This window comes from Ursus americanus, chromosome 1 (assembly GCF_024610735.1).
Source record: "Ursus americanus isolate L20-20 chromosome 1, mUrsAme1.1.p, whole genome shotgun sequence".
Taxonomy (NCBI): Eukaryota; Metazoa; Chordata; class Mammalia; order Carnivora; family Ursidae; genus Ursus; species Ursus americanus.
In genome coordinates, this window is record NC_142127.1 from 97866458 (window position 1) to 97894358 (window position 27901).

The following is a 27901-nucleotide window of genomic DNA, read 5'->3' on the forward strand; positions in this document are numbered from 1 at the left end:
AGGCACTGTCAGTAAGGAACATTATCTGATGCACACGTCACCCTGCCCCATACTTTCTTGGATGTCAGCCTCCTGGTCAGCTGTGGCAAACCCATTCTAACCATACAACGGCCAGCTAGCTCCATCCTCCATGTCCCGGCCTATCTCCCACCTCCCCAGATGTGAATCCACATACGTCACTTACGTGGCTCTTCTCACACACCACTCTGCAGCTCAGGTCCTCAAGCTCCAGGCAGTGCCCGGGCCCCACAGTCATGGAAATTGCACACTTTATTTTTAAGTGCAGGTTCTTTCCTGCCTGCTAAGCTGAGCGCCTGTATCGAAATCTCTGGAAAGAAGGTCCAGAAACCTGCCCTCCAGGGCTTTCTGATACACACGCAAGTTCCAGCAGCCCTGGAGGTTTATTGATTCAGGCACTCATCTATTCCTTCCACTTGACTACAAACTGCATTACCTGCAACGTCCGCTTTGATGCCTTTCTCCACAATTCCATGTACACAGTAGGTTTTCAATGACTATTAATTAAATAAATGTTTGCTAACAAGTCAAAGCCACCTAGGATTCTGTGGTGCGATGCGGGAGAAGCCAGGCGTGACCAACCATTGTTGCTGTTGCTGCAAAATCAGACACAGCATCGGATACTCTGAAAAGCTCCAACAAGAGTGCGGGCAGGCGCGTCCTAATGGTATGCAGTGGGTTTTGCAGTTCAATGACTCCACTCCAGAAAAAAAAAGTGGCAGCAGTAGAGGAAAACACACAAAGACCCAGCTGCCCACAACATGAATAGCCTGGCAGGGCAATCCCATCAGGACCCACCGAGAATACAGATCAGAGGGAAGGGGGAAATCTGAGATGAGCCAGAGCCTCGATGGTGCTACCCATAATCCATTTTCAACTCCCTTCTCCTTTGCTTCCTCCTGCCTCTCTCCCTCCCCAAACCCACAGTTATGCAAGCACGACTGGAGAGCTGTTTAGGCAAAAAGAACTAATAGTGTGTGCTGACGGAGGGTCCTGTCTGCTGGTCTCGCAGCTGGGCCTGGGCTACATTGTGCTCATTATTCCTGGCAGGCGGGAGCCCGAGAGAGAGCTCCTCCTTCTGCAGCTGGCATTTTGTGAGCTAAGTTACTCGTAAGAATCAGAGAGGAAGCCCTGCATTTTGTTCCTGTGGATGATGGGGGGAAAATGGGGAGGCCAGGACATTCTAAACAGAAATTTCAAGGCTCAAACATGTAACTTTTTCATTGTGTTTTTATCGAAAGAATGTGACTCTGAACACAAACATGAGATTGTCATTGAGAATTAAAGAATGTAACTCCAGTGCGTTTAAGTTAAATCGTAACTGTCTAAAGGGCATGACGGTATACAAGTTGAAGAATGATACATTGGGGGTTTTCTTCCTTCAAATAGAATCATAAAGCTAGAGTTGGCCCGAATCCCTGATTCCAGATCATGATTATCTACTCCTGGAATTTCATCTTCAAAATTTCTAGGGATGGCAAGTTCATAAACTTTCTATAGCACAGTGGAATGTGTTTTTCACCTTGAATGCCTAAGTTCTTCCCTGTGTCCAGGTGAAATCACTGATGATCTCCCTTTGTCTAGTCAGCCCCACTGACTGATGCCAGGGCACTCTCACTCTCTTCCGTGTGCTCTTCTGAATTCCTTCTATTTTTTCCAATATCCAATAAGCAAACATAACTTAACGCAATACACAGAAAAAAAATTACTCCACAAATCTCACACCCTATGCTCCTTTTCATGAAAATAATAGTTTTTATTATCCTAGCAAATATTTCACTCTCTAGCAAATATTTCTTTCTATCTCTCTCTCTCACACACACACACACTTCTTTCATCTCCCAATTGGATTGCTAGATCTTTTATTCTGTAACTGCATTTTTCCCCTCCCATTTAAACATACTTTGCAGCCTTTATCAAATGAAACTCTCCTCCTTTCACTTGTCCCTACTGACTTCAACTTGCTTTTGAGGGACCATTTTCCCCAACAGGAACAGAATTCAAAATGACTCTAGGAAATCTCTAAAGTAGATATAACACAATTTGATCTCATATCACTTTCAAATTTAATGAGTATTTTTATAATTCCTTTGTATCATCAATTCCCCTTGTAGGCAAGGGGACCTAAGGCCAGTTCTGTGGTTCCACTGTCTCCAGTTGAAGCAGAGCCTCTGGCAAGTGTTTTTTGGAAGCTGGAAGTTCACCTCAGCTTACTTACCATTTAAAATCACTTTTTTGTAGTGGAGTCATATAACTCCCTTGCCTAAATCTGACGGTTCCCCACAGTAATTAGAACAAAGGCTAAACTCCCTCCCGCCATGATGACAAGGCTCATTCTCTACCTGGACCCTGGCCTGACCGCACCACAGAACACAACTTCCTCAACTTCCCAGTTCCGCTGCCCATTCCTCTCCAGTACAAAGCACACCCAGACCATCTCCACCTCTGAGAATCAGTGCTCCCTGTCCCTTCTGCCTGAAAGACTCTTCCACAGGTTCTTCTAGACTGGCTTTCTCAACAGCCAATGCTTGTTTACCTGTACTTTCTCCTCCCTCCTCCCCAACTAGAAGTTAAACCCTACAAAGATGTTGGTGGGCGTTGCGCCCACTGTCCCCAGTGCTGGGCAGATAGTGAGCACCCACTGGGTATTTGTGGGACGGATGAACATGTGCAGGGTTCTGTGTACACAGCCATCACTCAAGATTTCTGTAGGCTCCAATCTGACCAGAGCAATGCAGGAACAGGGGAGGGGATGGAATATTCTGGCAAGAAAAATCGACAGGCCTCGACTTCCCTAACCTAGAAAAGCAACAAGGAGAGGCGTGTGTCTACAAAGTTATAATAGAAACCCACATGCAAACATACATTTTTGTTTTATTTTATTTTCACTACTCAAAATAAATTTCTGCCCCTTATTTAATTTTTTACTCCTCAAAACAACTTGCTGATGACAAAATATGCATAAACATATTTTCTTTGTCACCTCTGAACTGATCGCTATAGTCATCAACTCATGTGAAAAAGAATACCGTGTGAGAAAGAACCCAAAAGCTTACCAAAACTATACATCTCAATTCTAGGGGTTTTTTTAAGGTCAGCATTACAGTTTACATAAATGAAAAAAATGTTTTTTAATGGATTCTGAGGCATGAATATTAGTATCAATTTGGAGAGCTGAAGCCAAACAAAAATGCAAAATAACCCCCAAAGGAGAAGTACACTATTGAGAAACTTGTTTTCTATTCTTTAAGATGTGTTTTATTCAGAATGCAAATACAAAGGGAGGAAATATCACTAAGGACAGAACTTTTCTGGGGAAGCCCCAAAGTTCCACAGGACTACAGCAAACACAGTGAGAGGACTATTTTATTCATACATACTAGAACTTATATCTTTAATGTATACCTGGAAACGATGGAGAGCAGCCCTGATTGCTAAAAATACATCAAGATCTCCTACTCAACACCCAAAGAACAAATAATCCAATCAGCAAATGGGCAGAAGACATGAACAGACATTTCTGCAAAGAAGACATCCAAATGGCCAACAGACACATGAAAAAGTGCTCAACGTCATTTGGCATCAGGGAAATACAAATCAAAACCACAATGAGATACCACCTCACACCAGTCAGAATGGCTAAAATTAACAAGTCAAGAAACAACAGATGTTGGCGAGGATGTGGAGAAAGGGGAACCTTCTTACACTGCGGGTGGGAATGCAAGCTGGTGCAGCCACTCTGGAAAACAGTGTGGAGGTTCCTCAAAAAATAGAAAATAGAGCTACCCTAGGACCCAGCAATTGCACTACTGGGTATTTACCCCAAAGATACAAATGTAGTGATCCAAAGGGGCACCTGCACCCCAATGTTTATAGCAGCAATGTCCACAATGGCCAAACTATGGAAAGAGCCCAGATGTCCATTGACAGATGAATGGATAAAGAAGATGTTATATCTATATACAACAGAATATTACACAGCCATCAAAAAACCGAAATCTTGCCATTTGCAATGACATGGATGGAACTAGAGGGTATTATGCTAAGTGAAATAAATCAATCAGAGAAAGACAATTATCATATGATCTCACTGATATGTGGAATTTAAGAAACAAGGCAGAGGATCATAGGAGAAAGAGAGGGGAAAAAAAAGAAACAAGGTGAAACCAGAGAGGGAGACAAACCACAAGAGACTCTTAATCTCAGGAAACAAACTGAGGGTTGCTGGAGGGGAGGGGGCTGGGGGGATAGAGTGGCTGGGTGATGGACATTGGGGAGGGTACATGATGTGGTGAGTGCTGTGTATTGTGTAAGACTGATGAACCACAGACCTGTACCCCTGAAACAAATACATTATATGTTAATAAAAAAAGAAAATTAATTAACTAAATAAATAAATAAAAATAAAAATACAGCAAGATATGGATTCGTCCAACCATCACTCATTGGAGCTCATGAGTTGTGTTACATTTTCATTCCTTTCAGAAGTCACCACTGGGAAACAAGTATCCTAAGGCTATGAGTCCTTTGGTTTGTCCCACCAAGAGGACCCCTGCTGGCCACATGCCACTTACCTTGCAGCCACTGTGAGTTCTGGTCTTCATCAGGGGCGTGGTGGTGCACAGCTCGATGGCCTCGGGCTCATGGAAGATGACTGCTGGAAGGGGTTCCTTTTTCAGTGTGAGGACATTCAACTTGGACTTCAGCATGGTCTGAAAGTGCTGAGAAGCAAGATAGATAGATAAATAGATAGATAGAGAGATAGATAGATAGATAAATAAATAAATAAATAAATAAATAAATAAATAAAGAACAAGCAAGCCAGCTGCAGTTAAAATTTTTGGCATTGTACATGGCACAAGTGTACATCAAACCCAAGAGCAAAATCTTTGTTTTACAAACTCTCTTTTACTAGGGAGGTCAAGAGAAACTTCATAAAATGAAGGGAAAAACTGTCAGGACAGCACCAATGTGACACCGTGGGAGACGGCCAACCCCCATGCAGAGACCAAGGAAACATGGGGTTAATGGAAGAATCACCTAGGACCTTGCTCTGAGAAGTTCTTTCAAAGTGTTATATAGAGATAGAATCCTAGAGGTTCAACCAGGCCCATGTCAGCCAAATAAGGGTAGATGTTCAGGAGAGAATGCTAACAGAGCTATTTGGGGGAGCAGTCTAGAGCTAATGGAAAAGGAGAAGACCCAATGAAAAACAACACAAGACCCCTACTCTCTGCCTTCCCCAGTTCTGCCATGCATTGGCTGAAGAACTTTAGGAAATTCACTACTTCTCAATAGACCATTTCATCTGCTGGACTCTAGGTAAATATCTATTCTATATGCAGCTCCCACTGGCACTGGTTTTAAAATATGCCCAGAATCCAATTACATTTAATCACTGCTATGTATACACCCAGTCCAGGCCCATCTTTGTTTGGTCCACCATAGCAGCTGGTTTGACCACTTCCAACCTTGCCCCAGTGCAGGGTATTACCACAGTGCAGCCACAGAGAGCCTTCTAAAATCAAATCATGGCCTGTCACCCCCCTGCTAAGACTCTCCTAAGCCTTCCCTTCTTCTCAGAAAAATTCCAAGTCCCTTCCCTGGCCTTGAAGCCCATGCACAATTCAGGGACCTCTGTTTCTCTAACCTTGGCTCCCACTCCTCACCCTCTCACTTGCACCCAACCACCATAGTCTCTTTATTCTTCTGAGAATAAGGCAAAGACTCATGTGCCTTGGGAGCTCTGAACATGCTACTCCTGCCCTGGTATCTGCATGCCTGGCTTCCTGATATTCTTGAGGACCTTGATCAAATGCCACCTTATGACACAGTTCCATAGTCAGGAGAGCTCCATGATTGTTTTAATGCTCTCCGGTTAATGTCACAGTCTTGAAACCCCTCATAACTTCTATCTCTGAACTTGCGTTTTGTAAGCTAAGTCCAATGAGACAGTAGTGTGCATGCATGAGTAGAGGAGATACACACCGTATGTGCAACCCCTGATCCTAGCAATTCAATGAGATGCAAAGTGAGTACAAGGAAAGCATGTTAAGCCTATGGCTCAGTACAAAGCACTCTGGCAGCCCCAAGAGGCCATGCTTTAGGAGCAGAACTTGCTTCAAATGCAGAAAGAAGTCAGTTTGTTCTAACAAACATGAGTGATCAAGGAACCCTAGCGTATCCCTTTTATTTGTATGACTTTCCTGTAGTAGGCACCCACTTACACTGAAAACGACAACAGAGAAGGAAAGGGACAGGCAGGGCAGCCACAGCTCCTCCTCCTCCCATCTGTCCCTCCTCGTGAATCAGTAAACCAAAGGTCAAGTGTCGGGAGAATGTGCATGTATTAGAGATGAAAGAAAAACGGGTGAGTTCGTTTTGTAGTGTTTCCATTGTTCTGGTAAACACAACATTCAGATGCACCCATGAACAAGGAAATGCAGATCGTGTGATTTCAATGATTCCACTCCTATATATTTGTATTTAAAGTGGGCACTGCACAACATAATGATGACTGGCAGAGTCACATTATAATCCAAATTTTGAATTTTTCTTTACTTACAAGTAAAATAGCAAAAGCAACCAACCAGCCAAACAGAAAAACACCATGACTATTGCAGAGAGAGATTCAGGGAAGAAAGGAAAAGGTTTTATGATTCAGTACCTTTGGTGCCACTTTTTTTGACTTTCTGAGTAGAGGATACTGCATTTTCACTTTGCCCTGGGCCTCACAAATTATGTAGCCAGCTCTGCACACATATACACTCATCACTGTCTATTCCCTTCCTCTGCTTTGTTATTCTCATCACTACTTATCACCATTACAAAATTAGGTATTTTGTTTATCTTATTTTCTGTCATCTTCCATTAGAATACAAATGCCATAAGAGCAGAAACTATTTTATTCAATGAAAGATCCCAAGGGCCTAAAACAGTTTCACAGGTCCGCATAGAATCTACTAGAACTCCCAACTGGCCATGCTGATGGTCCGTTTTATGTGCCCACTTGCCTAGGTTACTACACTGTTACTCAACCAAACACTAATCCAGGTGTTGCTATGAAGGTATTTTGTAGGTATGATTAAAGTCCATAATCATTTGAATTGCAGACATATCCTAGATAATCTGGATAGACTCGATTCAATCCACTGAAAGACCTTAACAGGTGAGGTGAGGTTTCCCTGAGGAGGAGGAACTTGTACCTGCGAATGGGAGCTTTTGTCCATGCCGAGACTTCCAGCCCACCCTTCCTGATAGCCTGCCCCAAGGATCTCAGACTTGCCTCGCCAGCACGCCAGCATCGACAAGTGCCTAAACCAGTTCCTTGAATAAATCTTGATGCTTATCTCCTACTAGTTCCGTCTCTCTGATCTAAGCCTGACTCATACTGCCACTTTCTAGGATACCAAGTTGCCACGCCTGGTATTTCTTCAAATGGGAGAGAGATTCGTCCTTATCTTTCCCAGTGAGTATTGATTTGTATTTTTTAAAAACATAAAGGTAAGTTTTCATATGAATCTGGAAGCTTCTTTGTTCCCAATTGGTTCTCATCCAACATGGGGGTTACAAAGGTGTCTGCGAGGAGCGAGAGGCAAAGTTGGTTGCCAATGTGGGACAGCAACTGAGGCCATATGATGAAGAGGGTGAAGGGGAGAATGGCTCAGAAGAGGAGGTAACGAGCAAGTGGGGACACTGTCCCCCCATCTGCCATTTTGCTGGAGCTCTATGAGAAATACATGAAACCACGGCTCAATTCTGCCTGACTTCTGCCACACAGTAAGTTCCTAAAGATGGCCCCAGAGGTGACTCTATTCTCATGAAGGCTGCCCAGAAGCTCTGAGAGCTGTCCTCCTGACCCCACTGTGAAATGTCATGGCTATTGGTCCAGTCGCCAAGCACAGAGAGAGATGGGAAGCTGCAGATTGGAACACACACACAGCCAGAGAGCCAAGTAAAAGAAGGAAATAAACATTTTTAAAACCCGAAATTGGGGACAGGAAGACCACGGAGTTCAAATGCCAACTTCAACACGGGCTGTGAACCGGAGCTACCTAACTCTTCAGAGCCTTGCCTCTCCGCCCAGCAGGCGTGTGCCCCGCGGGAGCTCACCGGCCCACCGCGTGCACCTTCCCCGAACACCTGTGCTCAGCCAGCCACTGTGGCAGGTGCAGCTGGAGCAGAAATCGAATGCTAGCCTCTGCCTGAAAGGGGTTCTCGCAGTGCTGGAGACTGGGAAATCAAATGACAACTGCAAATCATGTGAGGTCATCAGACGAGCTGAACAGAGACGCTAAGGCAGTAACTGAACGTGAAATTGAGAAATGAGTCCTTTAAAAAAAATGGTTTTTTTTCTTTAATGGCTTTGTCCTTTTTGCCCACAATGAAAGGATGAGGGTAAAGAGGGAAATACACTGTGAATTATCTGATGAGTCACTGAGTCTACAATAATATGTCCTTTTTATAGAAAATTAACATTTTTATGTAACTCTGAGTTGCTCTTGTAAATCTTCTAGTGGTAGAAGTGTGATAGCTTTAGCTGTTTGTGATAAGAACACTCCTGTGCCCCCTTGGAGGAAATGTCTCCACTGCTCTCTAGCTGCTCTGTGGAGCGGGGCTGTCCCTGTCCCCTGACTCTGGGAAAGAATATGGGACACAGGCTGACCACCCGAGTACCTACCGCGTGTCCCTGGCTAAAGGTTCGGAGGAAACTCAAGACTGGCTGAATAGACTCTTCCAGAAGTCTGAACTACAGAGTTGCCAGGCCAGGGTGATGTGAGTACAAAGCTGCGGCTGACCTGCTCACCCGCCAAGGTCAGTCTGAGAATGAGACCGCACAGAGACAAAGACGGCCGAGATACGGAGGGTCACAGACTTGATATTGCTGAGCCCTGGCTCCCGCCGCATCTGACTCAGATCCATCCACGGATTTACGGAGAATACGAACCAATACATTCTCTGCGATGCTTCAGCGCACTTGGGTTAGGTGTCTGAGCCTTGCAACTAAGAGTCTCGCCAACACAAATTACTTTTTGATGAAAAGAAAAATCGTCCGAGGCTATAAAATGGAGCCATTAACAAAATTTTAAAAGGACTTCATAAATGTTGAACTGCAGAAGCCAAGAGCAACATTATATTAAAAAAAAAAAAAAGATAGTGAATCTTGCACTTTGTTACCTGAATAGGCCGAGCCTTAATGATAAAACACCAATAATAATCCAAAGGAGGTCTTACAGTCCCCAGGTTATTCACGCCTACAGTAAAGTCCTCTGAGCTCCTGCCAAAATGAGATGAATTCCAAGTCTCAAGAGATAGCCAAAGAGCGTACCCACAATGACACCAATTCAGGTGGCAAGCTCTCTTGCTCGATAGCAAAGAGGGAGATGGGACAACCAGCTCTATCAGAAATGCATGGCCTTGTATTTCCCAGGTCTCAGCTTTCCCATCTGTCAAGTGTAAAGTGCTACGTTATGCCATGTAAAAAATAGTATTGCTTGTTCTTTGCGTGGGTAGACAAGTGCAACAAAGACAATGCAATTTACCATAATCCAGGAGCATTATAAAAAGGCAACAAAAGAGGAATCTAATAGAGGAGCTTGGAAAAGCGATTGCTCCCAAATGAAAGATGCACAGAGTTCCATAAAGAAAATGTGTTATTCATTCTTAAAGGAGGGAAGTGAATAGTGTTGTAGAAAATTAGGGCACTGCCCCGGACAAATTAAACAAAGCTCGGCTTTCTGCATTTGGTGCTTTATGTGCAATCCTAAAATAGAGCCTCTAAATCAAGCCCCATTATGCGGATGGGGTAATCGCCATGCCCTGTATAATTTTACAGTTGGCGCTTCCTACTCCTATTCAGACATTAATCTCTGACAGTTTAGCAGGCAAGGATTTACATATTTTACCAATTCAAATCGGGTGTATCTCACCTTTGTATTGACTCTGTATCCAAAATATAAAGCATCTTTTGAAGGCAAATCCTGCTTCCTCTTTTTCTAAGATAACTGGAACACTCTCCTCACTCAAATTAAAGAAAAGGCATTAAGGTTTTAATCCCTGGTTCATCCTTGCATTGTGAAGGCTGGCTAAAATGGTCAGTTTTAACTTGCACATTACTGATTCAGTAAGGCCCTCATCAAGCTTCAGAAATATTGCAAATGTTCTCCTGAAGAGAATCACAAGGAACAAGTGGGTGAACCAAATAAATGGAAAACTTCAGTACCCCAAACAAATGTTAATTTGTACCAGCGTGCAGAAATCAGTAGGGCTTTCACATTCTGTTCATAACCACACTTCATTTTATTACTTGGGGGGTATGTAAGAATTAATTAAACTTTGTTGTGGTTCCCTTACATTTTATACCACTTGTTTTTAACAAGGTAGATTCAAGCCCCAAGCATGAAAAAAGAAACCATAGCAATACTCCATTGTGACTTTCAGAAGATCTCACTGATCATTTTTAATGCAAATTCTTAGATTTCTGTGTTTAAATATTTATTCTGGCATTTTTACAAAACAAAACAAAAAATAATATAAAAGCAAGAAAAAATTATTTCCTGTTAAAGAGACAGCAAATGATTTGTTAAATGATTAAGAGTCATCACATGAATGAATATAAGAAAAATTTACTTACATTCAATTTTCATGTAAGTAGGTTTTAATGCAAAATTTTGTTTTTCATTTTGTCCTTTTTTTTAAAAGGAAACAGGGTTGGAAAATCTCCCCCCAAAGCCAGCAAGCATATTCAAAATCGCACTTTTTCACTTTAAGGATTAATTTTTTTTAATGCAGTTTATGTTGATCTGGTATTTCAAGAAAAGAAAGACCAACAGCAGTCTGGCATTTCCCTTCTTGCTGCAAAGTGTCCTAGTAACTGCCTTATTGAAAAAAGTTCCAACTTAATTTTAAAGGCCTACCTCCAGACACTCCTAAATTTAAAAGGTTGTCTATATCTGTTAAAGTGATCGCTATTATTAAACTAACTGAAAATACTCATGTTCACACACCCGTATTTATCCATGCAGCTTTAATTATGGAAGCATTTCTTTTGAGCATCACAGATTCTCTCAAGAGATTATGTGGGAGAGGCACAAAAATAACTCAATGCCCACAGAGCCCGCAGAAAGCCCCCAAGGCTCTGGAAGAGCTCACTGGGGAGGAGGAAGATTTCAGCACACGTACACAGGAGTACAAAGGTCAGAAAAGGTGAAGCAGCGGAAATATGGTATTGTAAGCACCTGACAGTACACAGGACATGGTGCACTATCATCTGAAGACAGTAAGTTGAAGATGTATGCTAGGGGTGCCTGGGTGGCTCAGTGGGTTAAATGCCTGCCTTCAGCTTTGGTCATGATCCCAGCTGGGGTCCTGGGATCGAGCCCCGTGTGGGGCTCTCTGCTCAGCGAAGAACCTGCTTCTCCCTCTCCCTCTTCTGCTCCCCCTGCTTGTGCTCCCTCTCTCTATCAAATAAATAAATAAAATCTTTAAAAATAAATAAATAAATAAATAAAGGTGTATGCTATAAACCGTAAAGCAATGACTAAAATAACAAACCAAAGAGTAGCATGCACTCATAGAAAAGAAAAAAACAGACTCATAAAAAAGAAGGCAGAAGGAGAGGGAAAAGGTAACAACAATAAAAACCCAGATGAGACAAAGAGAAAATAAGTCATAAAGTGATAGATTTAAAATCTATAAAATTGATACCCCTAGTAAAAAAGGCAGCAGATTTAGTGAGATTTGATGAAGGAGGCCCGATTCTATGTTGTCTACAAGAAATTCACTTGAAATATAAAAAAGCAAATACTACTGATAGGCCACAGGGGATAAATAGACATAAACTACAAATACGGTTGGAGATTTCAATCCTGCTCTCTCCAAAATGGATAGAATACATAGACAGAAAAGCGGCAAGGGTATCTAAAGTTTGAATACCACCACCAACCAACAGAATTCAAGGGTACAGAATACACTTCACCAAAACAGACCAAATTCTGGACCATAAAAAAAAAATTTTTTTTAATAAAATAAAAAACACCTCAGTAAATTTAGGATTCAAATTCTACAAAGGAAAATCAACAGAAAGATCTCAGTAAAATTTTCAAATATGTGGCAACTAGCACAGTTCCAAATAACCCCTAAATCAAAGAATAAATCAAAAGACAAGGCAGAAAGTACTTTGAACTGAATGGAAATGAAAACATAACACATCAAAAATTCTGAGATGCCACTAAAACATACGTAAGGGGAACTTTATAGCACAAAATGCCAATATTAGAAAAGAAGAAAGTTCTCTCTTCAATAAACTCAGCTTCAACTTTACAAAAAAAAAGGGGGGGAAGAATAAACAGAGTAAATGAAACCCAAAGTGAGTAGAAGAAACCAAATAATAAAGATTGGAGGAGAAAATCAATCAATAAAGTAAAACACAGAAAAATCAATAATCAATACAATGGCCTATCTGCAAGTTCACCCAGTCTTTGTGTCTGCTGTGTCTACTGATGAGCCCATTAAAGGTCATCTTCATCTCTGTTCACTCTGTTGTTGTTTTCCTTCTTATTCTTGTTTCTCTTAGCACTTCCGTGTGATTCTTTCTTTGCTGAAATTCCCCATACATTCATGCTTGCTCTCCACTTTTTTCACTGGAGCCTTTAAATATTTATCAGTTATTTTATTTTATTTTTTAAGATTTTATTTATCCATTTGACAGAGAGACAGCCAGCGAGAGAGGAAACACAGGCAAGGGGAGTGGGAGAGAAAGAAGCAGGCTCCCAGTGGAGGAGCCTGATGTGGGGCTCAATCCCAGGACTCTGAGCCAAAGGCAGACACTTAACGACTGAGCCACCCAGGCGCCCCTATCAGTTATTTTAAATTCCCTATCGGAGTCATCTCTGAGCCTGGTTTTGTTAATGGCTTTGTCTCCTCACTATGGATCGGTTTCCCCCTGGCTTTTTGTGCCTCTCCTATTTTCCTGTTGGATTCTGGACATCATGTGTGGAAGAGTCCCAGGGAACTAGCACTTCACTTGAAACTGACCACATTCCTTCTGCTTGGGTGTCATTGTGTTGAGCCAAGTCAATCTTGTCCGGAACTGGTCTCGCTTGGGTTTTACTGCTGCATCACAGATTTCGATTCCTGTAGAATGACCTGGTCTTTAGGGTGGGGTCTACTTTTCTGGGAGGTGTGTCTCAATGTTCCTGCGCCACCTTGCAGACTTCTCCGTACATTTGGGGCTCACAGCATCTCCCTCCCTGTGCATCCCCAGCCCCCATAGGTTAACTGCAATTGCTTGATACCAGGTGCTTTCTAGCCTGGGAGTGTGTTGAGGGGAAGGCAAGGAAGGGTACTTCCCTCTTGTTCCACCTCAGCCTTATCCAAGTCCTGTGCCCTATGGTCTTGGAAGTCAGGGTTTCTCAGTGATCTTGTCTCCGTCCCCGCTGTTCAGAGATCACTACTTGTCTGGATCCAGGGTGGTTCCCTGCCTTTTCTCCGGATGCAGAGGACTTTTTTCTTTTCCTGTCCACACATTACAATGGGTCTTCACCTAAGCCCTCAGAGCACAGGATGTTTTACCCTTCCCCAGCTGTGCAGTCTTGTGTTCCTTAGAAGAAAAGAGTCTGGGGGCATGCCCTTGACCTTGGCAGCCACACCCCTCCCCCAGGCATTGATCATCAAAGGAGGTTTGCTCTGGCTTCCAGCCTGGCTGGCAGAAGATCTCCTGAGTCCCAGTGTGGCTCTGTTAAGAAAGGCCTATGAGTCAATTTTGAATTCCCCTTGGGTAAAGAGTAACCATGGGCTCTTCACGCCAGTACTACCAACAATTGACCTTAAAAATGAGTTAACGATGTTAGCTGGATTTTTCTTACCCTTTGCCCTGCAGGCCATCTTCCACTGTTCCCCACTACAAGTGAGCCATAACTCATGTGGTGTCTTTTTTGGGGGAAGATTTGTTTTCTGTGTATTTCAGGCCAGTTGGATGTACTATGACCCTGGCTCTTTGGTGGGTTCAAGAGAAGGTTTGATTTTGTAAATTAGCTGGATTTTCTTCTTAATAGGATGGACAGTGATGCTCTTCTTGCTGTCTTCATTGTAGGCAGAAGCCAGAGTCAAATTTATATTTTTAATCAACCAAAACTAAGTGCACGGAAGAACACTTTGTATTTGGAGAGATACATATAAAATGTTATGAAATACATATTAGCATTATCCACAAGTTCCAAAGGTCCTTTCCCCCAAACCCTGTTTCTTTCCAGCTCAGATATTTACATGTCCGTGGATGCTGACTGCTATCTGGTTGTGGTCAGCTCCCTCCCTCCCTTCTCGGATGCCTCCTCTTCTATTTTGGCCTTATGCTCCCTTGTAAACAAATGTGCACACATGAACCCTGAACCTCTCTGTAGGAGGAATTACGACCCAGAAATGCAGAATGTTAAAGAGTAGGAGCAACCTTCCAGAGGACCTAGACCAATACCCCCATTTCACAGATGAAGCAACTGAAACCCAGAAAAGTGAAGTTACTTGTCCAATGTCCCCCTTGAGCTACAGGCTCCAAAGGCAGCCAGGCCCAGAAGCCCAGCCCGGTAACAACACGGCTGGTTCAGTCCTCAACCAACACGCCAGCCCGATCACTTATCACTTCTGCACCCGTCTAGAGCTGATAAGGTTGCTGCTGAATCATCTTTTAAAACTGCACAATCAGGGCTCCTGGGTGGCTCAGTCGGTTAAGCATCTGCCTTCAGCTCAGGTCATGATCCCAGGGTCCTGGGATCAAGTCCCGCATCAAACTCCCTGCTCAGTGGGGAGTCCGCTTCTCCCTCTGCCTGCCACTCCCCCTGCTTGTGCTCACTCACTTGCTCCCTCCCTCTCTCTCAAATAAATAAATAAAATCTTTAAAAATAAATAAATAAAACTGCATAACAGACTTCATTTTGTACTCAATAGTATAATGCAAGGAATGAAATGAAAGATTTTGGAATCAGAAACTCCTAGGTTCAGTCATGAGTCTAAATATATGATTCATCACACAACAGGACCAGTCATTGATATAAACGTGTGAGAGACAGAGAGAGAGAGAGATGGGTCCACACCTCTCATGAAGTGCCAAAGGCACTTGACAAGATTATCTCATTTACCTTCTGAAAACATTCTGAATAAAGCAGGGCAGATTCACTCTAAGGTACTCTGATGTCAAGGCCCTGAGTCGCTAACATTTGGTGCAGTATTTCCCCTGACGATGAACTACCTAGAGGAGAAACTGGTACACATGTACACACACACACACACACACACACACACACACACACACACAAACTATCTTTATTCTTTTCCCTCCCTATTTTCCGTCATTTAAATTTACACAACCACTTGAAAATATCTGGAAGCACAGGGCACCTGCATGGCTCAGCCGGTTAAATGTCCGACTCTCAATTTCGGCTCAGGTCATGATCTCAGGGTTATGGGATCGAGCCCCACATCATGCTCTGCGCTGAGTGTGGAGTCTGCTTGAGATTCTCTCTCTCCCTCTGCCTCTCTCCTACCTGCTCACGCATGCGCACGCTCTCTCTCTCTCTCTCTAAAGACAAAACTCTGGAAGCACATATACAAAAGCATAAGGAGGACCACCTCCTAGTTGCTGAATTGCAAGTAATTTTTTCCTCTTTTTTCCTTTGCTCTCTTTCCTTTTGCTAATTATATTTTCTATCATGCCCAAAGCTAACTGCTACTAATTTTCTGTAAATTTTAATGGCAGCTACTTGCAATTATCTCGTAGCTGAGGCCTAGATCAGGTGGATGCCCAACCACGTCTTTCTTTGACGCACACATGAGCAGGAGTGAAACACGAGGCAGCCTTTAAAACCCAGACCAAAGCAAGTGCACAACAAGAAACACCCCAAGTACTGTCTTCCTCCCAAACCATAAATGAGGGCACAGAGCACAGAAGAAAAACAGAACAGCATAAACACACTTCTAAAAGACTGAAGTCAGACAAAACAAGGTAAGATTTGGAAACCAAACCAAATGTTATGAGTTTAAGATTCCAAAGGCTGTTTCTCCTATTCCCCCAAGGGACGTCACTCAGTCCCTGAGCACAGCCCCAGGGACACCTTCCTGTTCCAACTGGAAATGTTTGCTTCATGGTGTCAGTGAATCCTCTGCTCAGGAGGACACAGCACATAAGTGTTACTAACACACATATATTTCCAGCCACACTCATTTGGTTTTATTTTCACTTCATTTTCACCAGGCAAAATTCCTCTGCAGGACTATATTTTGGTGGATACACGACTGAACATCATCTTACTACGTTGGAAAGAAATTAAAAATAATCTTATCCCCAAGCTTCAAATGGTCAGGAAGGTACCACGGTGGAGACTGGGCAAGCCCGAGTTTGCTCTGATCAGGGCTCAGTGGAGAGACTAGGCAGTAGTCCTCCACAGAGGACAGAGAATTCATCTGCTATACATGATACCTTCAGAAGAGTTTTGTTTTAAAAAAATAAGAGTAAAAAGTTGTCCATATCAAGGAAGACAGCTCTTATATTCCGGTGGCGTTCCTCTCAGTTACGATCACATCTACAAAGGCTTTCCTGAAACTCCCTACCTGCCAGGCCAGGTAAAACTAACCTTTCTGCCTGAACCGGGCCGTGGAGAATAATCAGGCTTTTCATGCCACCTGTCACACATGAAGGTACTGCTTCCCTACTGTCTCTTTGTATCCCTTGTCCCTAGCTAAGCACCTGACACAGAGGAGCTACTAAATAAATGCTTAATGCAGAAACAAATAATTAAGTGAAGAAAAACAACATTATTGGAATAAAAAAACCATGCCTTCAAACTAAATCATGCCTGAGTCACACTCCTCTTAGGTGATTCCCTTCCATTCCTTGATTCCATACCACCTCCTGCTACCATCAGCCAGACTGCTCCTTTCTGAAAATCACCTTGGCAATCAGTTCTGGTCCAGGTCCACAGCCAGACAAATATCCCACCTCCCTGGCAGGAAGCCGGCAACTCTCAGCTACAAGAACCATGACTAATGGCCCCACCTGAGCCCCCTGAAATCAGAAAAATCCATTAAGTTTCCTTGGAAAGGAAGGGATCTGTGCCTACGGCCCCATAAGAAGCAACATGTAAAAGAGACAGGCCATCTCCGAGGCCTGTCCCACCACTCTACAACAGCAGGAAAGGCTCATTCCCACCCAATCCTGGTATAGATGGCAAAGCATTTCAATGAGGAAAATGATCCCCTTTGAGCTTCAGCCAAAAGGTCCAAACATCTGAAGAAGAGCCTCTCTTTTGTCCTCCAAATGGCTTAGGAATGGAATGTCCTTCCTAAACCAAGGGACCCCACAGGGCAGGCAAATGTCAACTATTAATCAGTGTAGCATACATAAGAAAGCAAGCAAAGAGGAAGAAGAAAGAGAGGAAGGGGACAACCATTTGGAAAAGTCGTTGTCAAAAAAAGAGAAAAGAAAAAGAAAAGAAAGGGTACTACTTTCCTAGGGCTGCCCTAACAAAGTACCAAAAACTGGTGGCTTGAAACAGCAGAAATTTATTGTCTAATAGTTCTGGAGTCTAGAAGTCCAAGATCAAGATGTCAGCAGCGCCACACTCTCTTTGACAGACCCTTCCTTGCCTTCTCTAGCTTCTCATCCTGCTGGCAATCCCTGGCAATCCCTGGCTTGTAGATATATCACTTGTAGATGCACATGGCTACCTTGTCTCTGTGTCTTCACATCATCTTCCCTCTGTGTGTGTCTGCTTCTGAGTCCAAATTTCTAAGGACACCATATTAGATTAGGTCCCACACTAATGACCTCATTTTAACTTTATCTCTGCAAAGACCCTTTTTCTAAGTAAGGTCACATTCTGAGGTACTGAGGGTTAGGACTTCAACATATCTTTTTTTTTGGGGGGGGGGGAGGGCACGCCATTCAGCCCATGACGGAGAGGAAAGGTACACACCATGTATATTCTCCAAGATCACAAGCTCATCCAAGCACAGCCATTTCACTGGCCAGTCAATATTATTTGTTTTCACTGCACCTGAATCCAAGATGTTAAATTCCTCAGGACAAGACACCCAAGTAAGTGGGCGGGACCTGGCCTGGGCCTGTCTGAGTTCAGTGGACCTGAATCTGACCCTTGACTGCTCAGTCACAAAAATGCCAGTGGTTCAATAAGCAGCCCAGGCCACCCCCAGGAACGGATCTACCTTGTAGCTAGTCTGTTTGCTTTCTAAGAGTTCTTGAAGGCAAATTGCACCTGACACTTGTCAGCTTTCATTACCAGCTTGTATCTTACCTGCCCCGACCTCTTTCGAATTGGAACACAATAAAGAACATATCTCTTAAATCCCAGTGCTGTTTTATTCAGTCATTTATTCATTAATCCTCTTACTGAGTCCAGGACTCAGCTGAGTACATAGTATTGAAGAGGACAGGCATGTTTCCTGTCTTCATGGGGCTGAACTTCAACCACGAAAACTGACAAGGAGAAAGTCAGAGTTCCCGATTTCAAACAAAAACCTTTCATCATCTTTCCTCTGATTAGCTTAGTGCTTCGGTGCTAAGGGAGCCTCTAGCTTCTACTCCTGGTGCTCTGCCCTCAGCCCGCAGGCTTTCCCACTTCTGAATTCCACTATCAGTGCCTGCTTCATTCTGCCTGCGGATTCTCCCAAAGCCCCTGAAACCAATGCAGCCCATGAACAGCCCTGGAAGTCCTTAGTCGATGAATGGCAGAGAGTAGGAGTATAAATACCCAGCTCCTCAGCCCTATAAGTGGTCTAACTCCGAGCTCTGATGCTTTTTTGTTTGGGTTTAGTTTTGGTTTGGGCTTTTTTACATTTCTGAGAATTTCCCCCACAGGATTGAGCTCTGGTCACACGTGGTAGATGGCTTGATAGCATTCCCTTCATGGGCTTCCTCTCTTTCCCTGCCCCACTTCCGTGCCCACCACCAGTGTTTCCTTCACTTTCCAAAAGGTTACTTGCACTTAAATCCTTACCTCAGGGTCTATTTCTGGAAGAACCCAAACCAAGATAAAACCTAATTCCCTTAATCCATTTTAATTCAACTCGGTGGGGGCGCCTGGGTGGCACAGCGGTTAAGCGTCTGCCTTCGGCTCAGGGTGTGATCCCGGCGTGATGGGATCGAGCCCCACATCAGGCTCTTCTGCTGGGAGCCTGCTTCTTCCTCTCCCACTCCCCCTGCTTGTGTTCCCTCTCTCGCTGGCTGTCTCTATCTCTGTCGAATAAATAAATAAAATCTTTAAAAAAAAAATAATTCAACTCAGTGTATGTTGACTATAGGCATACTGCAGGTACATGATATTATGTATCTAGGAAGCTCTCAGTCCGGTCAGAGAGAAAAAGGCATCATACAACCGGCTTAAATACACTGCAAACATATAAATAAAATGTCTATAAGTGTATAAAAAGGGAACAATTAACTTGGCTGGGATTGGATTAGGATAGGCTTTATGGAAGAGAAGATAACACATCTGGGCAGGAAGTAAAGCAGTGTTTCTCAAAGTTTTTTACATTATCTCTCCCACCTAAGGAGGCTTCTTAGACTTTGTTTTTTCCTAATTGCCTCCCTCACCCCCATGAAATTTCAAAACACAGATGTATTATATATCTGTTTATGTTCTGTGGTATAGATATCCCCACTGTAATATCTAAGATCCTCCCCTCTTCAAGAACCAGTTTTTGCCCCCTCTGAAAATGCATGAAAAAAGGTCAGGAGGCTGAGGGGAGACAGTACAGGTAAAGAAGTACCCTGAAAGATATCAAAAGATATGAAAGTGAACAGCTTATAGAGGCAAAGATAAGTGGTCTAATTTGGTCTGTGGTAGATTAAAGATGGCTGCAAATTCTTTGACACCCCTCACCTCAAGAGGAGGGGTCTATGTCCCCTCTAGTCAACTTTTAGGAGACTGGCAGCTTCCAGCTGCTGTTTTTGCAACATTAAATCTTGGAATCCAGCTGCTACGCTGTGAGGAACCTCGAATAGCCCCAGCAAGAAGTGCTTGTGGAGAACAGGACAATCTTCCTCAGCTCCTAGCTGACACCCAGCACCAGCTTGCCAGCCATATGAATCAGCCATCTTGAAGGGGCTTCTTTAGCCCCAGGTGAGCTGCCTCAGCTGACCGCCCCCCCAGAGTCCTGTCCAAATTGAAGATTCGTGAGCAAAACAGATGACCGTTACTGTTGTACACAGCTAATGCTCGAGGTGATTTGTTACACAGCAATAAATAACCAGAACATCATGCTTATAGACACTATTTAAAGCTACCAAAATCTCACAGCAAAGTCATTACAAATTCAACCCCACTGCAGTCTTAGTCACTGTTCACTGTGTTGCATAATAAGAAATGAAAGCAAATATTGGGTAAACAAAGAGCTCTTGAGTGAGTGATTCATTATTAGGGCCACAGACCATACTCTCCTTGTCAAATATAATTTTTTATTATTTTAAGCTGTTCTTGTTTATTGGTTAGCTTGTCAATAAAAACTATCATAGGTCTCTGTGAACAGCATTAGTGTATCTCCCAGCAGCAAGAAGACACTTAATAAATACTTTCAAATACTAAACAAGAGCAACAACAAAAACAACAACAGGCAGCCCTAAAAGTAAGTGATTCTAATAGAATCCCGCCCTCACGCCATACCCATCCCTCTTTGGGGACCACTGGTCTTAAACAAATTTTCTTTTGACTTAAAACAAGTAAGACCATTTCTTTCTTTTCTTTTTTCTTTTCTTTTCTTTTCTTTTCTTTTCTTTTCTTTTCTTGTTTTTAGATTTTATTTATTTGTCAGAGAGAGAGAGAGAGCACAAGCAGGGGGTGTGGTAGGCAGAGGGAGAAGCAGGCTCCCTGCTGAGCAAGGAGCCCAATGTGGGACTGGATCCCAGGGGATCATGACCTGAGCCGAAGGCAGATGCTTAACCAACTGAGCCACCCAGGCAGCCTAGTAAGACCATTTCTTATCATTGCCTCCGCTCACCACCTTCAGTCAATTATCGACCTAAACATAAGGGGCTTGACATTATGGTTCAGAATTACTTGAAACGATATTTTTACAACGCGAACATGAATAATCATGGTATTACAACTGCATGATACGTGTGACACACTTTTGATTCATTTCCTCTCTCAGGAAACAGATCCAGATGGACTTTGTTGTATCTGCAGCCACAAAGGTAAGTTTGGGAGAGCTAGGTCAATTTCTCCCGTAAAATCTTCTACTGATGCCAAACTGGACTTCTGGAGGGGGGAGGGGAATTCTGCAATTGCTGAAGATGGACTTCACTATCCCCATGCCTGCCGCCTCCTATTATCTGCCTCAAGTACAACACAGGCTCCCTGTGCTTATTCCAAAAAGTGACATCTTTCAAAGCTACAAATTCAAAACAGGTGCATATTTCGTGTGTAAATTTAGAACCACTTTATATTTCCTTCGTTACATTCAACATGCTCATAAAATCTGAATTTTTGCAGTTTCAGCCAAAGTTCCTACAACCCTTTTTTTCTTAAAGACAATTAGCAAATTAAATTACAAACAAGAAGGATAAAGAAACTTGACTCTCCACCAGCAAGTGGGCTTGGTAAACAACCTCAGGTCCACGTCCAAGTGCACGTTAATTGGTTCCATTTGGCTCAGAACTTCCCTGCCTTGCCTCAACTCACAGTCACACAGCCAGCAGATGTTGCCCGGGGGCATATGATTTTCAGTTCCTGGATTCAGCACGCATTCCCAACACAGCTTGCACTATATGTTGTTTCTATTAGGTAACGAGGCCCCAAGCCCCAAAATTCAAAAGCCTGTACCCCAGAAAGTTTCAAAAACTCTAGTCGACACAGATAGCACAAATGATACTTAACAATACAAGGTCTTTTCCTGTAACACGCAGTGTGCAGATCAGCCATGCCTAAGTTCAACTATGCCTCATGGATGTCATCTTCTGTGCCATCTGTTGCCATTGATGTTTTTTCAACCCTATCATGTAAAAGAGAAGATGCATGAACTTGGGAGTTTCCTTAACCTCCCCACGCTGGAGGTTGATCATCTAGGATGGGGACAGTTACAGTGCCTACAGTTCACAGGACTGCTTAAGGATTAACTGGGTAAAAGAGGCAGAGCAGCTGGCATCACAGGTCCTGACACGGCTAGAGCGGCAGATGTCAGCCATTCTTATAAAGAGGATCGTTGCTCCACAGTTAATGACATTCAACACTAGGATTGTTCTTTTCTTCCTTTGGTTTTTGTTTTGTTGTGTTGTGTTGTTTTTTTTGTTTTGTTTTGTTTTTGGGGTTTTTTTTGCTTTCCTCAATCCTTCCTTACTATACTAGATTTCAACATTTATTCTTTTCAACTTTCTGAAATACCAAGAGACCTATTTCCCCTAGTGACCTATTCATTGATGGGTGAATTCCGAAGATGGCTATTTTTGGCTTCGGATAAGGAAAGGATTCACATGAAAAGATATTAAAATGCCCAAGTCAAAATGCCCCAAACTTGTCGTCTTTAGGGCCCCTCCGCATGAACTGTCTTCTCTCTCCAGCATGACCATCTCAGCCCCAGCATCAATGCAGAGGTCAAAGTCAGAGACCAGGGCTGGGTTTCTACTTTTCCCTCTTTCTTAAACTGCATATCCATGGAATCAAAATATGAAGCCAATTCTCTTTATCAAATCCCTCCACTACTATGCTTTCATATTATCAGAAGCTAAAGGAAAGAAATAGAACTTCTCTTATTTGAGGTGATCGTGATACGTTGTGATCTGCACCCCCCACCCTGGGGGTTCTCCATCCCCAGGACAGAGACCACAGCACAACCACAACATCACAGAGGGGAAGCCAGTCCATGGCTGAGCAGGATGGGCCACCTCTTGAGTCTGGGAGTCATTAGTCCTTGGTACCCCGAACCCATGAGCTGATATCCCAAGGTATCTTGATTCAATAGTGGTTATTAAAGGTTTTGTTTTATTTTCTTCAATCAGTTTTCTTAAAGAAAAAAATACAGGTAATGATCTTTCACTGGTGTTGTTCTGTTGTTCTGTATTCTCATCCTTAATTTTTATTGTATAACCATCTTTCTCAGCTACTCAAGCCCTAAACTGCATGGTTCATTATCTATAATTGGTCAGGATAAAAACATTCTGTTCACTTATTGTGTATATTTATTGATTGTATTCAATTAAATGTATTGTATTATTTACAAAGGCACTGTGACTTGCCCAAACTGAAACTAATTTTTAACAGTTCCGTTTCACATATACAGAGCCACACTATGTGCTTGAATCTATGTGTGTCTAAACATTCAGAGGAGGGAAGGACCTCTTACACTCTGAGGGCATCAGAAAAACATGTGAAAGAGAGGTAGGCCACGTATGAGCACTGGGCTGGAGTCGGGAAAGGCCAAGATGGCAAGGCACGTGTACAGACCATGTAAAGAGTCACGGCAGCTTAGGGCGGGTCTCAACTTGACTTTATAGAGACTAAGGCCCTGGCCCAAAGCTGGACCCTCTCTGTAAAGGTCAGAGGTGAAAACTCTGTGCAAAGAAATTGTGCCTAATCCCTTCAACTGCTGGCTCATTTGCACACTCTTTCCTTTGGTTCGCATGTGTTTGGAAGGAGCCGTGAAAATTCTTCTGCCTTGGTCCCACGACCTTTAGCAACTCTGCTGCCCCTGAGCTCAAGGCCGCCTCTCCCTAGCCTAAGGCTGGTGCCCCACCTTATCCACTCAGGGAAGGTCTGCAAATCCTAGGTTTCCCAGAAACCCAGGGGAAAGGGAGGGGAACTGGCCAGAGACTGGCTGGTCCATGAAAACAGCCTGCAGATGGGGGACCCTCATGGCTCCTATCAGCCCCCACCAGCCCTTCAGAAATGAAGCTGAATTCACTCCCATCTCTTCTAAGACATTAGCACAAGTCTGTGCTCCTCAAGCTGCTGCTCTTTTGCCCCACGAGGAAAATGTTTCTCATTCAGAGCTAGAAAGCCAAACCTTTAAAATGGGGTGATGAACAGGGAACACCAAAAAGAGAGAGAAGCTGGGGGAGACAAACAACGCAAAAGGAAGTGTTAAGTAAAAAAAAAAAAAAAACCCTTAAATTTTGACACCATTTATACATAGGCGATGGCATCCTTTTTTTAAAAACTGAAGCATTCTCATAATTAATCTATTGGAGATTGTAGTTTCCCTTTAATGCAATATTATTATAAAACTCAATCATGCAAGATTCCCAGATTTAAAAAAAAAAAAATCTCTCCTAAAAGCAAAGGTCAGTAGATACAAAGTAAATGCCAGATTTTATCTGGCTGCATGAGAACACAGTCTGCTGAGCTGATTTAAGCAAAGGCAGCTGTGTGTAGGTCATTTGTTTGTCCTGGACTTAGCCGTGGATGGAGCGGCGCAAAGCCACAAAAGAGGCTGGACCCTTCTTGACCAAAAGGACCTTTGCTCAGAGCCAGCCCCATCTGTCTGGACTCACCTTATCCCCCTTCTTCTGGACAGAGCCCCTCACAAGACATGCCTCCCCGCCCCCACCCAGCACAAGCCCAAATACGCACCAAACACAAGAGCCAGGTCCAAAGGACCAGATAAATCTCCCGTAGTTCTAATAAATGCCAATAATTCCATCCATATGCACTTTGTAGACGTGTTCCAAATCTGAAGCTTCCCTTGTTTTTTAAATCTCTGCTTTATCAACAGTTGCGAAAAGTTCAAATGACCTAATTTTATCTAGCGTACCATAAAACTGTGATTGACATTTAGAATAATACACCTTAGGCAACGCATAGAACAGAGGTGCCTCTTGACTCATCCGAGATTAAATTACGTTCAATAAAATCTCAAGTTTTGCAAATACTGTAGTTGATTGGAAATGAGTAATCTATCCAATGTACATAATTTGTATGCATAGAAAAGGCATGAGATAAATAATGATTGTTTAATCACTAGTGCTAATATTATGCTTGCCATGTGACAGAATAAAGTTCTGGGGGTGAAAAGTCTCCAAAATGTCAATGTAAACAAAAAGCTTTGAACTTTGAGCACTAGTTCTCGAAGTGTGGCCTCCAGACTTGCGGCATCCGTGTCACCTGGGAACTCACCGGAAGTGCAGGTTGTCAGGCTCTCCCAACCCCAGATCTGTTGAATCGGCAATTCCGGGGTGGGACTGGGTCATGTGCCTTCTCGAAGGCCCTCCAGGTGATTCTGATTCTTGCTAATACTTGAGAGTCACAAGATGAAAGGGAAGCCTGATACACAAGAAAGCCTCTGATCAGGGCCTTGAAGGTCCCGTGAAAGAACACGATGTTAATATGACAACGACAAGGACAAAAAGAGGCAAAATCCCGTAGAAAACAGCAAACCTTGTACTTGGGAACCAGCAGGGAGTCTAGTTTGGCCAAAATACATGGTATAAAAAGGTGAACACAGAAGATGATGCTGGAAAAAAACAGATATGGGTCAGGTCAGAAAAAAACAACACTGTATTCTACAGGCCAGGAGAAGTCCATGAGAATTTGGCAGAAGAGACTGACAAGATCAAACTATCCATCAGTAAATATCTTTGGGAATCAGATCCTCTACCACATTATAAATAATAAAAGATGACAATGAACCAGGAAGTCACACTGATGCTTTATCCCCAAATATTCTTATAAGCAAAGCATATCCACTGATAATCAAAGGATTCCAATTCATAATTTATAATATCCTTAGCAACCTACTTTCACATTTATAAGTCATGAACCACTGAACTGCAATCAAATAGCTCAGAAATGAAATTCTGCTTTATTTCTCTTTGTAAATATTACCAGAGATGTCTCTCACTTCAATGATGAAGACAAGAAATAGAGCAAGAACCACTGGTGTGAAGAGCTTACTTTTTTTGTTATGAAAATTAATAACTGTCTGCATTTGCCTAGGGCAAGGAGATTGAATGCCATAGTCAGAAGTAACACAAGAGGCTTCCTAGAACAACAACGGAGTGGTTTTAGGAAATTTGTTTAAAATCTCTGGTTCTCAGAAGCCACTGTCCACAGCTGCATCTTAAACATCCAACTCTCTGGCTAGATCTCTTATATTCTTAGCTCGCTCTTGAATACCTGGGACTCCCACCATCTTCAACCATACAGGGACCCATTCATCTACCGCCTGATTCCTGTGACCCACCCCTCTCCTATCCTCAGCCTTTCTTACTCAGCTCAATATCTGAGGTCAATCCTCATAACAACTTCCTTTCATTCACCTGTAATGCCCACCTCATCAAACTCCCTTGGAAAACCAACCCTGGCAAAACCAACCTTCCGCTCAAGTCAAGGCTGCATGCACAGAGATGAATATGGCTGGAAAAACCCACAAGACCAAGCTGGCTGGTCTCACATGAAATTCATGACCATAAACCCCAAGCAGGCACATCAGGCTGCTCAGCATTCTCTCTGCACTTTGTTAATTACTTACTCTCACACAGTTTCACATGACTATTTTACACCTTCTCTTGCCCATCCTCATTCTCAGCTGTGGGTCTTGCTCCCTGCTACGGGTTGAGTTGTGTCCTCCCCCCACTCCCAAAAAGCTATGTTTGAAGTCATCACCTCTGGAACCTGTGGATATTATCTTATTTGGAAATAGGGTGTTTACGGAAGTAAGTAAGTAAAACTGGATTAGGGTAGGTTCTAACCCAATGACTGGTGTCCTTCTAACAAGAGGGAAATTCAGACACAGACACACATGAGAGTATGCCATGTGACAGCAGAGGCGGTGCTTGGAGTGATACGTCTATAAGCCAAGAAATGCCAAGTTGCTGGCAACCACCAGAAGCTAGGGAAGGAAAAGGCAGGGAATATTCTCCCTCAGAACCAACAAAAAGAATAAACCCTGCCAACACCTGGATTTCGGGCTTTTAGCCTCCAAAACTATAAGGGAACAAATTATTATTTTAAGCCACTTGTGGTGGTTCATTTTATGTGTCAACTTGACCGGGCTGTGAGGTGCCCAGATATTCGGTCAAACATTATTCTGTGGGTTTCTGTGAGGGTGTTTCCAGATGCAGTTAACATTTAAATCTGCAGACTGAGTAAAGCAGATCACTCTCTCCAATGTGTGTGGGTCTTGTCCAATCTGTTGAAGACTTTAATAGAACAAAAAGGCGGACCCTCCCTCAGGTAAGAGAGAATTCCTCCTGTCTGACTGCCTCAAGCTAGGACATTGATCTTTCCTTGTCTTTGGACCCTAACCCAAACATCAGCTCTTCTTGGGTCTTGAGCCTGCCCACTTTCAGACTAGAACATATACCATCAGCTTTCCTGGGTCTCAGACCTTCAGACTCAGACTGGAATTACACCATCAGGTCCCCTGAGTCTCCAGCTTGATGACCACATATCTTGGGACTTCTCGGACTCCCTTAATTCATGAGCCGATTCCTGATAATAAATAAATATACATTTAAATGTAGTTTGTGGTACCTTGTTACAGCAGCCCTAGGTAACTAATACACTTCCAGTTTCTCTGACGAAGTTGGTGCCCCACAAAAGAGAACCCCTCTAAGCGTATACCCCTCAGGATTGTCCTGGGAGACCCTGTCTTGCCTCATGTTTCTCCAGATGCTGCACCTGTGCCCCTAGGTGTCACTTGCACATGGATCCCATCCTCTCCTGCCCACTCAGGGACATCATTCTAGCAATTCTCCACCCTCCTAGCTTTTATGTTTTTCTCTCTACAGGCTCGTGTCCATAAGCATGAGACATGCTATAATCTTTGGCTGAACCAAAATCCTCTCTTGAGCCCACCCCCAAAAGCCATTTTTCCATCTCTCTCATCTCTTCCATAGCAAAAGAGTTTCCTAAGTTTGTTTGCCTTCTTGCCCAGTTCCACTCCA

General features: G+C 43.2%; 1 protein-coding gene across 3 annotated transcripts in view; it reads right to left on the minus strand.

Moving 5' to 3' along the window:
- PID1 (phosphotyrosine interaction domain containing 1) overlaps positions 1–27901 on the minus strand; it is a 214737-nt gene that overhangs the window by 111909 nt on the left and 74927 nt on the right. For 2 of the 3 annotated variants that reach the window (XM_045775310.2, XM_087864119.1), the window contains exon 2: positions 4593–4739. The exons of the other annotated variant lie outside the window; for it this stretch is intronic. In XM_045775310.2, the coding sequence (XP_045631266.1) occupies positions 4593–4739 (147 nt within the window). The remainder of the gene's footprint in view (positions 1–4592; positions 4740–27901) is intronic. 3 annotated transcript variants of the gene reach the window in all.